The sequence below is a fragment of the Syngnathus scovelli genome, chromosome 16 (assembly GCF_024217435.2).
Source record: "Syngnathus scovelli strain Florida chromosome 16, RoL_Ssco_1.2, whole genome shotgun sequence".
NCBI classification, from domain to species: Eukaryota; Metazoa; Chordata; class Actinopteri; order Syngnathiformes; family Syngnathidae; genus Syngnathus; species Syngnathus scovelli.
In genome coordinates this window covers 1,881,036-1,897,517 of record NC_090862.1, presented here as the reverse complement: position 1 = coordinate 1,897,517, position 16,482 = coordinate 1,881,036, and the positions used below count along the sequence as shown (strand labels likewise).

General features: G+C 45.6%; 1 protein-coding gene and 1 long non-coding RNA gene across 2 annotated transcripts; one reads left to right on the top strand and one right to left on the bottom strand.

The window, feature by feature from the left end:
* Positions 1–2,651: 2,651 nt before the first annotated feature.
* Positions 2,652–16,331, bottom strand: col1a1a (collagen, type I, alpha 1a). Its single transcript, XM_049743859.2, has 49 exons — positions 16,072–16,331; positions 14,349–14,540; positions 14,128–14,153; positions 13,751–13,786; positions 12,950–13,042; positions 12,288–12,353; positions 12,153–12,197; positions 11,914–11,967; positions 11,783–11,836; positions 11,651–11,704; positions 11,527–11,580; positions 11,394–11,447; positions 10,840–10,884; positions 10,705–10,758; positions 10,583–10,627; positions 10,446–10,499; positions 10,084–10,182; positions 9,947–9,991; positions 9,776–9,874; positions 9,516–9,569; positions 9,326–9,433; positions 8,764–8,817; positions 8,589–8,687; positions 8,450–8,503; positions 8,280–8,378; positions 8,129–8,182; positions 7,990–8,043; positions 7,801–7,908; positions 7,657–7,701; positions 7,405–7,503; positions 7,210–7,317; positions 6,971–7,132; positions 6,742–6,795; positions 6,548–6,655; positions 6,407–6,460; positions 6,270–6,323; positions 6,029–6,190; positions 5,833–5,940; positions 5,616–5,723; positions 5,476–5,529; positions 5,133–5,240; positions 5,003–5,056; positions 4,816–4,923; positions 4,678–4,731; positions 4,487–4,594; positions 4,118–4,394; positions 3,815–4,005; positions 3,490–3,732; positions 2,652–3,378 (listed from the first exon to the last, which is right to left on the bottom strand). Exons 1-49 carry the CDS (start codon positions 16,151–16,153, stop codon positions 3,232–3,234), a joined length of 4,341 nt encoding a protein of 1,446 aa, XP_049599816.1. The 5' UTR covers positions 16,154–16,331; the 3' UTR covers positions 2,652–3,231.
* On the top strand, positions 14,490–16,285 carry LOC125983093 (uncharacterized). The gene is made up of 2 exons (XR_007486627.2): positions 14,490–14,590; positions 15,967–16,285. It is a non-coding gene; the product is annotated as an uncharacterized lncRNA (long non-coding RNA).
* Positions 16,332–16,482: the final 151 nt, after the last annotated feature.

Genomic DNA, 16,482 nt, shown 5'->3' with positions numbered 1-16,482 from the left:
GCCAATCAGGAAGTGGCCTGTTATTAGGTACACCTAAAAATGGCGGCGTACCTAATGGAGTGGCCGAGTGATGTCACAGATCAACCAGCCAATCAGAAAGTGGGGGTGAGGGCGGGTGTGGCACTTTTCACTTAAACCAGGGGTGTCGACCTCCAGTCCTCTAGGGGCCGCGTTCCAATATGTTGTCCAAGTGACCCTCGTTAAGCGCACCTGCGGGAAAACTTTTAGCCACTTTCATGGTCAAAAGGAGCTAAAAGTTTTCACGCACCTGCACTTAACGAGGGAATCACACGGACGCTCCATTAGGTACACCGCCATTTTCAAGTGTACCTAATAACAGGCCACTTTATTAGGGAAATATGGTCAAAGGTCACATGTGTCAAGCTCTAGTCCTCAGGGCCGCGTTCCAACATGTTTTACAAGTGACCCTCGTTAAGCGCACCTGCGGGAAAACTTTTAGCTTCTTTCATGGTCAAAAGGAGCTAAAAGTTTTCACGCACCTGCACTTAACGAGGGAATCACACGGACGCTCCATTAGGTACACCGCCATTTTCAAGTGTACCTAATAACAGGCCACTTTATTAGGGAAATATCATGGTCAAAGGTCACGTGTCAAGCTCTAGTCCTCAGGGCCGCGTTCCAACATGTTTTCCAAGTGACCCTCGTTAAGCGCACCTGCGGGAAAACTTTTAGCTTCTTTCATGGTCAAAAGGAGCTAAAAGTTTTCACGCACCTGCACTTAATTACACGGACACTCCATTAGGTACACCGCCATTTTCAAGTGTACCTAATAACAGGCCACTTTGCTCTCACTCTGAAAGAACTTAGTTCAAGCCCAGTTGTGAGCATATACCTGAATGTGCTTTTAGAATTTAGAATATGCCATCAAATGCAAGTATTTATGTGTAAATACATAAGGTGGCCCGCCCCTAACTTTAGCTTTAATCCCTACTTTGGAAGCCTAACTCTCTTCACCCCTCCCTTTACACTCCTGGATTCCACCCCGCCCTCTAGGTAGTGGGCGTGAGCCAATGGTTCGCTCCGCCAACTTGGGGGGGGGGGGCACCTTACGTGTTCCCACATAAATACTTGCATAGGTTTGCATATGCAGCAAAGTTTCCAATTCTAAAAACACATTTAGATTTATGCTCACACCTGGGCTCGAACCGAGTTCTTCCCGAACGAGAGCCCGTGTCACCAATGAGTGAGCTATTTCGACCTGGTTATTTCAATCCCGTTTACAATGCGCTCGGTATTTAATGTAGGACAACCTCCCACCACAGCTGAACATCTCTCACGGCACACCAGTGTTTGCTCAGATTAATCGATCAAAATAATTACGAGTTACAGCCCTTGTCTATCTATCTGTGATCAGTGTCAGTTTCCTCCATCTTTCTGAACATTTTTACATGCTGTCATAATGATTTAAATGCTTCTCCTCTCTGAAACCAAAGAGGTCGGCATTCCTCTCTCAAATACAAACCCGTGTTCTTTCGTGAAGACCCCCCCCACGCCCCCCCTCCTGCTGCGCCCTCAAGGTGGACAATCAGCCTCTGTGATGCCCACTGCTTGCTCTTTGCCTTTACTCTGGCAGTCTCCATTTTGCTCCCGGAGCTATGTCATGCTAAATCTGGATTACTACTTTGGAATAAGCACAGAGAAATTTTCTCTCACTCTGATTTCTTGGAGGATTAAATCTTTTTTTCTTCCTCCACAATGGATTTTATTCCTCGGGATCAAAATTGGGAACTCGTAGTATCATCAGAGAGGTAGGCTTCCTCTTTATTTAGACACGGTGGTGAAACCTGTGGGGCACAAAAGAGGCTTTCAGTGTTTTATGTATGATATGCAAACTAGGTCATGTTTTTTTCCTCCATCATTTTTGCTTTTGCATCTATTTCTCCTTCTTTCAAAGCATTCTAAAAGGTTTGAGATCAGTCCTGCTGGGTGAGACAGTGAAGGCAGGATTCATTGTACGACCACTTAACATGCTTTATTTCAGCATTCAAATAATTAAAAACATCTCAAATTATTATACATATACAAAATAGGTACAGATCTTGTGGTGTTTCTCCCAATTTCTTTCTCTCTCTCTTGATGGCTCTCTTTGTGTGCATTTTCAAATTTGGTATGAGAAAGCCCACCTTCAGAAAACAAGAAACAAATGACAACAGACGTTTTGAGGAGGGGAAGGCTTTTGGAGGATTTGTTTGAGTTACATGAGCAGGGGAGGGGGCAGAAAAACAAAAGTGAAAAAGAGGTTTCATTTTCCGTTGTTTCATTTTAGCACCAAAAAAGGCCTCTGTCACATCACAGTAGAGACAAAAGTGGATGTCAGAGACCCTAAAACAAGAAAATAGCACCTGTTTTGTTTTTACTAAAGTGCCTCAATGACTCCACTGACCGCCACAACTCCTGCAGGCAGGCAAACACACTTCGTTCAAACATTTTTTTTTTTTTTCTTGAGGTAGCCATAGGATGTTCATTAAAAGAAAAACAAGTTTTAAACCCATGTTTCTCTGCTGGTGGTTTTAATGCGACTTTGGCAGACAAGAGGAACAAACAAGAGAGTGGCCACAACAGCAAAACAGACTTTTGGGCAGGTGGATGGAGAACGAGCGAGCGAGCGACAACAAAGACAAACATGGCTGTCAGTTTCACCGTTTATTCATCAACACCTGAATTGTGGTACAAAGCAATCGGGTTCTGTCTGTCGGGACTGTCCTTTCATTCCTCTCACCGCAGGGCGGGTGTATAAAAATACAAAAGTCACCTGTGTGTTTCTGTAAACTCCAGAGAGGCCTGGATTGGCTTGGTTGAAGAATGGGGGGGGGAAGTCAATTTTTTTTTTTTACACTTTACAGGAGCATATATTATTTTCTTGTTGCCAGTGAAAATCTTCTCTATGGGATCCTTGGTGTTGGTGATGGTAAAAACAAGACAAAAACAAAAGAGTCAGAAACAAAAAAAAAAAAGTAGTGGTCCCAAACGCGACAATGTGAGCATTGCCGCATCACTGCCATCTTTGTTGAAGTGCAGGTTTTAGGCATGGTAGACCACCGGAACAATGGTCGTATTGTATCGCAGGATGTGGAGTAAAAAAAAAGGGGGCCAGATCAGAAAAAATGATTTGGTGGCTTTTTCTTTTTTTTTTAAGAGGGATTGTTGCTAGAAAAAAATAAAACGCACACACTCACGCACCACAACATGTTCAAGTCCAGATTTCTCTTTTTACAAGAAACAGACAGGTCCAACTTCAAGGCCAAACTCTTGGTCTGGAGCACCAACATCCATAGGAGCGATGTCAATGATGGGCAGGCGAGATGTTTTCGTTGTCTTGTACTCGATGACTGTCTTGCCCCATGTACCGGTGTGTGACTGCAAGGAGACCAAAAAAAAACAATCGACTCAGCATCGGTATGCACGATAACCAACCGTCAGTGGATTTCAGCCGAAGTCACCCAATGAGATGATTCTCCAAGAACTCACCGTGCAACCATCCTCGAGGACACTGTAGGTGAAGCGGCTGTTGCCCTCAGCTCTGATCTCAATCTCGTTGGAGCCCTGGAGGATCAGAGCCTTCTTCAGGTTGCCAGTGGCAGCATCCATGTAGGAGATGCTGTTCTTGCAGTTGTATGTGATGTTCTGGGAAGCCTCAGTTGACATGAGACGCAGGAAGGTCATCTGGATGTTGACATCCTCGGGCAGAGAGCCCTCGCTTCCGTACTCGAACTTTTGGGAGAACGGAGAAAAGAGGGCTTAGTCTACGTGAGCATGGAAAGTAAAGGAGACTTGTTGGATTCGGTGCGTTTACCTGGAAGCCCTCGTTCATGGCCTCTCCGAACCAGACGTGCTTCTTCTCCTTGATGTTCTTGCTGACGTACCAGTTCTTCATGGCAACCTCACGCTGAGTTGGGGCGACACAGGTCTCTCCAGTCTCCATGTTGCAGAAGACCTTGATGGCATCCTGATTGCAGCCCTGGTCGGGATCAATCCAGTACTCTCCTGAAGATGGAAGGGTACATACAACATGTCAGAAATTTGACCGACCTTCTCATCTTTCAGCTTCAATTTGCTCCACCGCAATAATGATTGAGGCTCTGACTGAATGACTCACCGCTCTTCCAGTCTGGGTGGCACATCTTGAGGTCACGGCAGGTTCTAGCAGGGTTCTTGCGGGTGCCGTCTGGGCTGCGGATCTGCTCGATCTGCTGGCTCAGGGTCTTCAGAGTGCTGTCAACCTCCAGGTCGCGGTCACGGACAACGTTAGCGTCATCAGCGCGGTACAAGTAGGGATCGTGACTCTTCTCCTGGGGCTGGGAAATGAAACCGAGTTCAAATCCACCGCCGGGGGCGCCAGGTGCTCCGGGGGGTCCGGGAGGTCCGGGAGGTCCCTGAATGTCGAAACAAGATGGAATGCTGTGTTAGCACAAGTCTGATGTTGCTCATAATACATCAATGGATCACAACGTTAAGTGAGCCTTACAGAAGGTCCCATCTCTCCATTGCGTCCACGAGGTCCAGGAGGTCCAGAGGGACCAGGAAGGCCACTCATACCATCCTTACCAGGAGAACCAGCAGATCCAGCGGGTCCCTGAGGAAAAAGAGAAAACCTTTAGAAGAACTGAAAGAAGAAGGTAGAACCAAAAGGAAATATTCTTGGGTGCGTAAACTCACTCTCATTCCAGTGGATCCAGCAACACCAGCAGGTCCGGCCTCTCCAGGAGGACCCTATGGGTGTAGGAAGAGAACAGTGGTTCAGACCCAAATGTGTTTCTTTTCCACCTACATTACTATGAGTATTGAATAACATACGGGAGGTCCAATAGCTCCCTGGAGGCCAGTGAATCCTCTGTGTCCCTTCATGCCTCTCTCGCCAGCCTCACCAGTTTCTCCCTTGTCTCCACGAAGTCCAACGGCTCCCTATAAGCAGATCATATCATTCACCTGATCTCTGTTCCCGTTTTAGAGCTCTGTTGCTCGTCCTCATTGCGATACTTACAACGGGGCCACGAGGTCCAGGAGGACCAGCAGGACCAGCAGGGCCAGCAGCTCCCTGGAATCACACACGCACATTCGTACAAATATATCATCTCCAAATTTGACATTTCCGAAAGGAACTTTGCACTCACGGTATCTCCACGGTCGCCATTCTTTCCAGCAGGTCCGACGGGTCCAGGGGCACCAGGGGGTCCGGGGGCGCCAGGAGCTCCAGCGGGGCCAGACGCTCCACGGTCTCCCTAAATTGTTCCATAGGATCATCTCAGTTATTGCCTCTTTCAAAGACAGGGGCCAGGGGCCCTATCCTTTATGACTTTCCAATCAAACGAATAAATCAGCGATTGGGTTTGAGCCGTGCTCATTTCAAAACGACCGCGTAATGATTCAAATGGTTTTCTTGCAACTTTGCTTGTCAAATCTCCCTGAACCTCGAATAAGCTTCCTATTGTTTGTAGCAATGTCAGTTGCGCTCACCTTGGGGCCAGCAGCTCCATCACGGCCAGCAGCTCCCTCATTACCAGGGGAACCCTTAAACAGAAAAACAATTGTGTTCAACGGCGTACACATGGGAAGTTGCCACTTCAGTGTACAAAAGGCATTTTTTCTTGTCATACATCACGTCCGCTTTGGCCAGCGGGTCCAGCCAGTCCAGGGGGTCCTGAGGGTCCAGGAGGTCCACGCTCGCCAGCGGGGCCAGCGTGTCCCTGCTTTCCGGGCTCACCCTGTCGACGACACGAACGTTGAACATGTATTGTCTTTCTCAATGGATGCTCTGGACGAATGATCCCTTGCTAACTTTAAGACGAAGTATAAGTAGCATGCATAGCTTACAGCAGGTCCAGGAGCGCCAACTGGACCGGTTAGTCCCCTCATTCCAGTGAGACCGACAATACCACGCTGTCCCATTACTCCCCGAGGTCCGGGGAAACCAGGAACACCCTGCAGAAGATTGCAAATGAAAAGCGTTAGACGGGCAGGTGTAGTGTGGAAGATGGACAATATTTGAAAAGAAAGTGAAATGACTTACAGTAGCACCAGGAGCACCATTGCTACCCTTCTCACCAGTAGGTCCAGGGGCTCCAGCAGCTCCAACCTCACCAGCGCGACCAGCAGGTCCGGTGTCACCACGGTTTCCTTTGGGTCCTTCCTTTCCACTGGGTCCAGCAGGCCCAGGAGGTCCAGCAACGCCCTTTCCAAAAACAAGAGTACCATACAATTAAAGTTCTGAACATCCTGCATGCTGTCACATACTGTCAAGATTGACTTACAGAGGGGCCAGGAGGTCCAATTCTGCCAGCAGCACCAGGGAAGCCAGTAGCACCCTTGATAAGAAGACAGAGGATTCTTTAGAAGATGTGAATTGGGGAGTGCGGGATAACAAGAAGGCCTAAGAACAGTAACTCACAGGAGCTCCAGCAGGTCCACGAGCTCCCTTGGGACCAGAGTTTCCAACGGGACCCTGAACAAACACAGTACAAAGTTGCTCAGCATGGCAAAGCTAACAATGGCCACACATTGAGGTGATTACGGCATTGGATTTACAAACCTGGGGTCCGGGGGAACCAGTAGGTCCAGAAGGACCAGGAGGACCAGCATCACCCTTAGCACCATTGTTACCAGCCTCTCCCTTAGCACCAGCAAGACCATCAGCACCCTAAAGGGCGGTGATGAGAAGGTTAGATCGAGGATTCAAACAACAGGAAGTGTTTGTGAATGGAGTCAGAGAATTGAAGAACTCACAGGAGGTCCAGCAAATCCGGCAGGTCCAGGGGCTCCAGCCTCACCGCGCTCACCCTATGGAAAAGGAGAGGATTGCAGAACATGAGAAGAAGAAGAATGTGACATAGGCACTAGAAGAAAACATTTTTTTTTTCTTCCGTTCTTGGATAGACTTAGAGTATTATTAGCATTAGCATTAGCATTAGTCCAGGCTCTTCCATTAGAGGGAGGCAGAGAGAAGATAACTCACAGGGGCTCCACGGGCTCCAGCAGGTCCAACAGGTCCAGCGGGGCCAGTCTCTCCCTTGTCTCCGGTAGGTCCAGCAGGGCCGGGACGTCCAATAGCACCGCCCATTCCACGAGGACCATCCTTGCCAGGTGCACCATCAGCGCCCTTAGCTCCTTGCTCTCCCTGGAGACAGGAGAAATGATTGTGAATGAGATTCCGATACAGGTGGAGCTTTCTCTAATAGTGCTGTGACAACTCACTCTATCTCCTCTCAGTCCTGGAAGACCAGCGGCACCACGCTCACCAGGCATTCCTTGCAGTCCAGGTGGGCCCTGAGCTCCGGGAGCACCGGGTGCTCCAGCATCTCCCTGAAGTCAAATAGAAACAAAAAGATGAGGTGGAAGAATAACTCACAAGTAGAGTCAGAAATATCTTTCCATTTCTGACAAGATTACCTTAGCACCCTCGTTTCCGGCAGATCCGGGAGATCCACGGGCACCAGTGGGTCCGACGGCACCAGGGGCACCGCGCTCGCCGGGGAAACCTCTATCGCCCTGAATCAGAAGTGGCACCAAATTAGGGCGGGTTCAAAAAAAGCTAAATGAATTCCAATCGTTTATTATCGGATTCGTTTTATAATTTTAGGTTTTTATAAATGTAGTTTTCGTTTCACAGATAAAACATCTCAATAGCAGGTTGTGACTTACTCTAGCACCAGCAGGTCCTGAGGGTCCAGCCTCTCCGGGCACACCCTGAATTATAGAGGAAAAAAAAAAAGAAGAGTTGTTAGTTGGTTTAGAAAAATGACACTTTTGTTTTGTAAACATGTTTGAATTCAATTAATTCTGCACCTGCTCTCCGGATTTGCCAGTCTCACCAGTGGCACCTTGGGGTCCGGGAAGTCCCTGGAATCCTGGAGGACCAGTAGGTCCTGCCTCTCCTCTCTCACCAGGAGGTCCCTGAGATGAGCCAAGGAGGGAACATAGGAAACAATAAAGATTGAGCAGGTGGACTTTGGAGTCATGTCTTCTTCTACTTACGTTAGGTCCAGCAGGTCCCTGAGCACCAAGCTCACCGTCCTTTCCTGGGGCACCCTAAATAACCACAGAGATTTGCTTTGAGCATTTCGCTAGCTTCTACTTATGACAAGGACCCAAGAGAGTACCGGTGAGAACTTACAACTGGGCCGGTAGGTCCCATCACTCCTCTCTCGCCAGGCTTTCCAGCATCACCCTAAAGACAAACGATGGAGGAGGGGATCTCATTTATAAGACGATGATCCAGATAGCTTCATCAATCTGAGCTTTTCAGCTTGAGACTCGCTACTTACAGCGGCTCCCTTGGCTCCGGGGAATCCCATGACTCCGGGCTGGCCTCTAGCTCCAACAGCGCCAGGGGGTCCGGGGCGGCCATCTTGTCCAGGGGCACCCTAGTGTAGCGGTTTTATTTAGCTTATTATGCAAAAAAGAAAGAAGTGAGGGTATTAAGACGTGGACTTACAGTAGCTCCCATCTTGCCATCGGGTCCAGGGCTGCCAGGGCTGCCAGTCATACCCTAAAAGTCAAACACAAATGTTCAGAAAAGAATTTGGCCAGTCAAGAAATCCTGGAGTGTCTATAACAAGAAACAAAAGTCTTACCTTAGCTCCGGGCAAACCAGGCTCGCCAGTGCGACCGGCCTCACCAGTAGCTCCTTTAGGTCCAGCAACACCGGGAGCACCACGCTCACCAATAGCACCCTAAGATTGTCAACAAATATTTCAACGTCAATAAATGACTTCAGCATGAAAACAAACTACAGTGTGGTGTACTCACTCTGGGTCCAGCAGAACCATCAGCACCGGGGAAACCACGGCCGCCAACACCACCCTGTAGAGCCAATCAAACAAAGTTTGCTTAGATCTGTGTAAAAAAAAAAATGCTTACTTTATTCTAGTTAATTGTGTGTTACCGAGGATGCACCATTCGGTACACTATAATGGAAATGATTCATAATAATAATAAGCAGTTCGGAAAACGAATGGATGCTTAACATTGCCGTTCTGTTATCTGAATCAAATAAAGTCTGCTAGACCAAATCAGGTTTAAAGGAATATCTGAACACTTTAAATAGAAAGTCAAAACAAAAAGTCTTATTTTGATTGTGTTGTGAGATATTGGTGATTTTTTTTTTTTTTTGTGAGTAGGTGAAATAACCGCCTTTTTATTGTTAACCTGTAGAGGGCACTAGAACATTTGTATATGTAGTACATTCTCTTTTTTTTTTTTTTTTTGCCGTGTACGATGCAAAATAATGCTGATCTCCTCTTTAACCCTGATTTTAAGGATGGGGACATCATGCATTGAGCTAAATTTGCAATTTTTCAATGGTGCTTACACGCTCGCCAGGAGCTCCACGGGGTCCAACGGGACCGGGCTCTCCTCTGGCTCCTCTCTTGCCCTCCTCACCGGAAGGTCCAGCAGGTCCTTGAACTCCTGGGGCACCCTGTATGATAAAAAGGTACATACAAAAACGTGAGCGACTGCGTTCTTGATGCGCTTCTATTTGATGTTGGTAGTGAACTTACAGCGTCTCCCTTGGCACCAGGCTCTCCCTTGGATCCAGCGGCACCAGCCTCACCCTAAGACAAACAAATAGGCGAACATAAGTAAACAAGACTAAACTTAATTGAAAGTGATTTCTCCCCCCCCAAAAAATAATTAGGCCAAATGTGTAGTGGGCGATGTGAGCAAAAGTAACAAATCTTGAAAATCCTATTTTGTACTCTAACCTAAACCCAGATAAAGAGCCAAATAAGCTCATTTGATATGCAAGAGCCTTACTCACAGTGTTACCCTTGGGTCCGGGGGCACCAGCAGCACCAGCAGCTCCTGGGGGTCCACGGGGTCCGGGGAAACCGGGAGCTCCAACAACTCCGGCAGCACCCTGCAGGGGGCAGTAGATGCTTTAATATCAACTCAGACGTGTGTAGTGCCTTAGGCAGGACTGTCTACTTACAGGAAGTCCCTTAGCTCCAGGAGCTCCATCAGCTCCGGGGTTGCCCTGAAAGAGGAGAAAATAAAAAAATGTTTATGCCCAATTCATGACAAAAAGCTTTGTCGCTCCAAGAGGGATTGATTTTTTGTTTTACTTACAGAAGGTCCGGCAACACCAGCGGGTCCAGGGTTACCGGGCTCACCACGGGCTCCAGCGACGCCATCAGGTCCACGAGGTCCTTGAGCTCCAGCCTCTCCCTGAAATGTTGGTTGTATGATTTAATAACAAGCTAAAACTAAGCCACACCATTTTTTTTTTTTTTTTTTTAAACATACAAAATATTGTGAGACTTCATTTAAGATCTAAGAAAATTCAACATATTTGGAAATATCAAGAGTGTGTAAATACGGTAGAATTTTGAAACAGCTGCAGCTGATCATTTCCAAACATTTTCACAATTTAAATCGTTTAATCGGATGCATTATGAGGACCAGGATCCTTTCAGCAGTAAAGTTTATACCTTGGCTCCAGGGCCACCGGGGAATCCAGGAGGTCCAGCGGGGCCAGTGGCACCCTAAAAAGAAATCCAACATATTCAGACAAATGCGCAGGGCAGATAATTAAGTTTGGGGATTGTGCTCAGAAATGCACACTTACGGGAGGTCCGGCAGCACCAGCGGCACCATCGTTACCACGAGCACCCTGCGACATAATGATAAGCAAGTTGACCTCGTGCTGCGATCGATTGACGGCGCAAAATAAAAGGCGCAAGGACTCACAGCAGCTCCAGCAGGACCAGCACGACCTCTCTCGCCAGGCAGACCACGAGGTCCCTAAAATTGGAGAAAATTTCAATTCAATCCGTATGATCTGAAAGACAATTCCAAATATTGGGGGGGGATGGGGGGCCTCACCATAGCTCCGGGAGTTCCGTTCTCACCAGCGGCTCCAGTCTCTCCCTAGACATAAACGCAGGCTGGTTAGATCATGTTTGAAATTTAAATGACACACTTGTGGAATTCAAAATAACTGCATGATATAATTACGAAGACATGATGGATCTTATCGAAATAACTATTTGTAACATGCTATCTCTTTCAAGTTCAAATTCAAATTTCAGATCAATAATAATAATGAAAATAAAGACGTTGAGATCATTATGAAATGTAAACATACTTAAAATATATATTTTTTAAGTTTGTCACGTATGCATTTTAAATGGGGAATGGTGAGATTTCATTAAACCAGGTAGTGTTGACGATCAATTTTGTTTCCCTTAATAAAAAAAAATCATCATTATAGATGGAGAGATTTCAAAATTGAAATGCTTCATGTGCAGGCCATTTCGCACACTTTGTTAAGTCAGATATTAGTTGTACTACTTACAATTTCAAGCATGTTTGAGTCATGGTTTCAAAATGCAAAACTAAAAGCGTTTTAATCAACCAGCAATCAAATGATGATTTACCTTAGGTCCAGCAGGGCCAGTGTCTCCCTTGGCACCATCCAGACCGCTGAATCCCTAAGAGGGGCGCAAATCAGATGCTCAGCTTGATTCAAGAGAAATGATTTGCAATGGTTTTGCTCATTTTCCAACTCACTCTGTGTCCCTTGACACCGGGCAGACCGGGGGTTCCTGGGAAACCGCGAATTCCCTGAGGAATAAAAGGATGGCGGTTTGGAGTTTGTTCATGCTCTTGTTTTGCGTTGCCATTGGTGACTTACCTGAGGTCCAGGGGGTCCACGCTCACCATTACGACCTGATGGGCCATTTTCGCCCTGATGTCAAAAAAAAAGGAAAGCTGAAGTGACGTGTGATGAGGCGAGGAGAATTGGGATGAGATTAGGTCAACTTACGTCCTCTCCGTTCTTGCCAGAGGGGCCAGGGGCTCCGCGGGGTCCCATAGGTCCCTGCAGAAGACAATAATTAAGCATAAAAAGCCACAAGCATGTCAAATGATATTTGTTGCTGTATTTGTAGTACTCACAGCAGGTCCGACTTCTCCAGACTCACCAGGGGGACCAGTGAATCCCTGAGGGCCCTGAACAGAGAATATAACCTTGTTAGACATTTGCTCACTTTTGTTATTCTTACATCAATAGGCATAGTGTGTTCACGGGAATAACTAGCAATTGTTCCGGGTGGTGTGTTTATTCGTAGTGACGCGTGCTAGTTCCTTAAAGGTGAGGTGCATGTTGTCGTATCAACAATATACAATGTACTTACGCTAGGACCAGGGGGACCAGGTGATCCACGGGGTCCAGGTGGGCCCTGTGAAAGGGAATCAGAGTGGTTAGAGCCTGTTATGAACATAATTAAAAGATTAAAATGATCTTCTGGGTATTTGCAAGAGAGACTTGCCTTGGGTCCAGGGATGGGAGAGACGGGAGACTTCTCATAGCCGTGAGACATCTGAGGAGAGAAGTTCTGCAGGAAAATAAAAGCATGCACATATGTTAGAAACTCTAAAAATGAATTTAAACGGAAAAAATGACAACATAATGTTATTTCCAACTGGCTGTCCGTCCACAGGGATGTAAATAATCCATTTGTGGTTTTGCTAGTTTTCCAAAATAAAACGCATCATTTAGATTAGATCGGGCGGGCGTGTGTCCACCCAGATCCAATTGTTGCCTTTGTTTTCTAATTCTTTAAAATTGTAGTCATTTTGCACACATTTGAAAAAAATGTGCACAAATGTCTACAACTTTGAAAGTCATTACAAGTTATTGATATGACCATTTCTCTTACTGTTAGTAAAGTTTTACAGGATGACTTTTAACGTCAATCAATAACCTGGTGATCATTTTCAAGTGTGCTGATAACTGATTTGGATATTGAGGCTTGAATCAAAGTTAATTAATAATTTACCTGACTAATATTTTTGAATGATCATCATAAAGAGCCACCATTTTCCACGACCACAATAGCAATAGGTGTCACATGACTTTCTTGCATGAATTATGTCAATATGAAAATATCAACAACCGCAAGAAAAATGATAGGAAAAAGTCTGGACTTACTCCACCAAGGCCGGGGGGTCCAGGGGGGCCGGGAGGTCCGGGCATACCAGGCTGGCCGGGGATACCATCGTTACCAGCGGGACCAACGGGACCCTGCAAGGAGCAAGACAAAATGGAGTGTTAAAACTCATAAACAACATTGTGAAATATTCAACATTGATTGTTTGTAAATGATATAAATCATAATATAGATAACTGGCTAAGATGTTTTTTTTTTTTTTTTTTTTAATTCTGTTGACAGTGATGGAAACAACACTAATCCTCCTCAAAGATTGGGAATGTCAAAGACAGCCACCTGGTGAGCAACTGTGGTCATGTGACCTTAGAAAACAGGAACACGGTAAGAACTACTAAGAAACAACTCGGAAATGACATAATCATAACCAAACTCAACAGGCTAAATAACCCTAAATAATAATAACATTATTCTTAAAACAAATGAGTAAAACCATTGTGCCAAACTAGGTAAGTAAATAAATAAATAGTTTTTGGTGATTTTCTACAAATTCTGAATTGAAGTCTCGATTAAAACAAAGCATCGTTTGTCTTTCAAACACAACTTAACCTCCATGTTTACATTCACTCACATGCAACCGACTTAAGCAGAAAATTGCCACCATAATTTACGCAGAAGCTTTACATCATCTTTTGTGAACGTAACACCGCTTGACGTCAAAGCGGCACAAACACGGCTAACGCTTGAATGAAACTCATTTTCATGAGCTCAGTCTTCAGAACCAAGACACGTCTTCATTTCTCACATGCATCCGAGCTGACAGGCGGACAAAATGATGTACTTACTCTTTCTCCCTTGGGTCCACGGTCTCCCTTGGGTCCCTAAAATTGGAAGGGGGGGGAAGCAAAAGTGTCAGCATTTCAGCAGGGGGCACAACTAATTGAACGAATCATTTATCACAACATTCAATGATGTGATAAACTATTTTTGATGTAATTACGGTTTAGGAAAAAGGAATAAACAGTATCCTAGATTTAGAACAATATGTACAGTATGCTATCGTCATTCGTAAATATAAAAAAAAATGACTAAAATCAAGTTTTATATGGTATTGCAAGATAAAAATCAATGAAATTATTTATAGTAATGTTTCATGCAAATGTAAAAATAGTTTGAATAACAATAAGATATGTATAAAGTAAGAATGTAACAAAGTATTTACCTCGACCTGAGATTGACCCTGGTAGCCTGCAGACAGATGAAAAGACGGATGCGTGTTAGTTGGGCATGTTAAAGATTAACATCAAATATTTTGTAACATTCGGTATTATTCCATATTTTATAGTCATTTTATTGTAAATGCAACGATCAAAAGTTGATTGATTTATTTCATATGATGATGCTCTGTGTTACGGTTGTGAAATGTGATTATTTTTTAGATACCTTCGTCGGGGCAGATGGGGCAGCACTCGTCATGGGGAATGACGGGGTTGGGGCAGTCACTTGTGTCCTCGCAGATAACTTCATCGCACATCACGGTGCCGCTGTCGCACACGCAGATCTGGCATGGCTCTGGTTTCCATACGTCACGGTCCTGAAACACCTGCCCGTCAAGGGTGCAGCTTCCGCCCGTGCCTGCGGGGGAGGGCGACAGAGGGCCAGGTCAGACGGTGACACAAACACAGGTGAGCGAATAATTTAAAAAAAAAAAAAGTGATGGTGGGGGGGTGTTTGGAATTCTGGAAACAAATCATCTTTCAACTAGTACACATGGCAATTTTGTAACAAATCAGAATCATTAAAAATATGGAATAGGGTCATTACAACCCTCATCAATAGCAAATGCAGGTCACACAAAGGTGGAAAAAGGAAGCGTGGAAAAACATGCCAGCACGGTTTAACCGAATGATAATAATTGCACGATGTGTGAAGTTTCTCCACCACATCATCAATTTTGTCAATTTTTTTTTCTTGTAAAGCAAAAATCAGGGTACACTATCTCCCAGAATACCAAAGAGCTGAGCTCAGAGCGACTGAGGGCTTGGCAGCAGCTGCTGGAAATATTTTACACGTGTTTGCAATTAGAACACCACGTTTAAAAAAAAAAAAAAAAGCACAAAAGGGAAGGGAGGGGGCTGTAACTGGAGCGTCCAGATGTGTGTGCGCAAAGTACACGGACCAACCGCCAGGTGGCACTATAAGCCTAACAAATCTCATCTGCTTGAACCCTCAAATTTATGACCCTTGCTAGACAATCCACATCTGGAAAAATGAATTCATGCTCCTTTGTTCTTGTAGAGAAATTGCAGATAAAATTGGCAATACAGATGCACCAAAACCACATTTTTTGTTAGGTGAAAACTTTCTGCAGCAAATTGCACATGACACACAATAAGGACAAACGCTTCCTCCTCTTCTCCCTCTCAGTTTTTCCACTGTCCCTCACCTGGCATGCCACAACCAGTGTTAGTCCGAAGCCTCTTCTATTGCCACTCATGTCTACCTGAAATAACGTACTCCTGCGGATGCATTTAAAGCATGCTGAAGATCTGCGCCTCTGAAGAATTGCGATGAGATATTTCAATCGAACATTTATAACCAAATCTAAACACAAAGGGTGAATTTTCTAAAACATGCTTGGCTAGGAGTTTGTGTTAGGAACCATGGCCTGGAGGAAAACCTGCAGCGACTTGCTTTGCATGCATTAGGGTGGGGGTTGGAGGGGGGGGGGGGGTTGACTAATGCAACTAGAGGAGAGAGAGAGAGAGAGAGAGAGAGAGAGAGAGAGAGAGAGAGAGAGAGAGAGAGAGAGAGAGAGAGAGAGAGAGAGAGAGAGAGAGAGAGAGAGAGAGAGGGGGGCCTCCTTGGGATGCCCATTGCATTACGCAAATTCTTTCCATCTATCTATCTATGTATCTATCTATCTATCTATGTATCTATCTATCTATGTATCTATCTATCTGTCTATCTGTCTATCCATCTATCCGTCTATCCGTCCATCCGTCTCTGTCTGGTGGCAACATTGCGTTCATCAAATCTGCTTTCCTTCCTCCCTGTCTAGATCTAATCCGCCACGCCACGTCCACACGAAGAGCAAATATCCACTTTGCAAAATCAGAAGAAAAGGCTGGTTGAGAAGCTCCACAAAAGAGATGATGAGACTTACTGTCGTCCTCGCCCTGGGCCCTCACCAATAGCGCCGCTGCGCTGAGCAGCAGCGCCAGCCGCAAATCCACAAAGCTGAACATATCTAGATGCCTCTAGACATGTAGACTCTTTGAGGCAAGAGAGGAAAAAGTTGGGGGTGTCTTCTCTTCCTGCTACACTCCACTCATACACGGGTGTTTGGGGCAGGGTCCGCTTGTTTCCACAGTCCTCCTGACCCCAGCAGAAAACTCCCTACTGCCTACACCAACTTTCCACCAGGGTTTTTATATGGGAGTCTGAACTGGGAGGCGCTGGGACTGCAGCGACTGGGACGCACCCTCACTACCCTTTTGCTGGAGCTCACGTTTAGGGAAGACAAGAATGGACCCCTCCCTCAAAGGAAGGAAAAAAAAACAGATGAGAAGAAAGA

Coding starts and splice junctions, on each gene's coding strand:
- col1a1a (XM_049743859.2), bottom strand. CDS start 16,153: ATGTTCAGCTTTGTGGATTTGCGGCTGGCGCTGCTGCTCAGCGCAGCG. Junction 14,154..14,348: donor CCCCATCTGCCCCGACGAAG/GTATCTAAAAAA, acceptor ATCTGTCTGCAG/GCTACCAGGGTCAATCTCAG. Junction 11,448..11,526: donor CCGGTGTCAAGGGACACAGA/GTGAGTTGGAAA, acceptor CGCCCCTCTTAG/GGATTCAGCGGTCTGGATGG.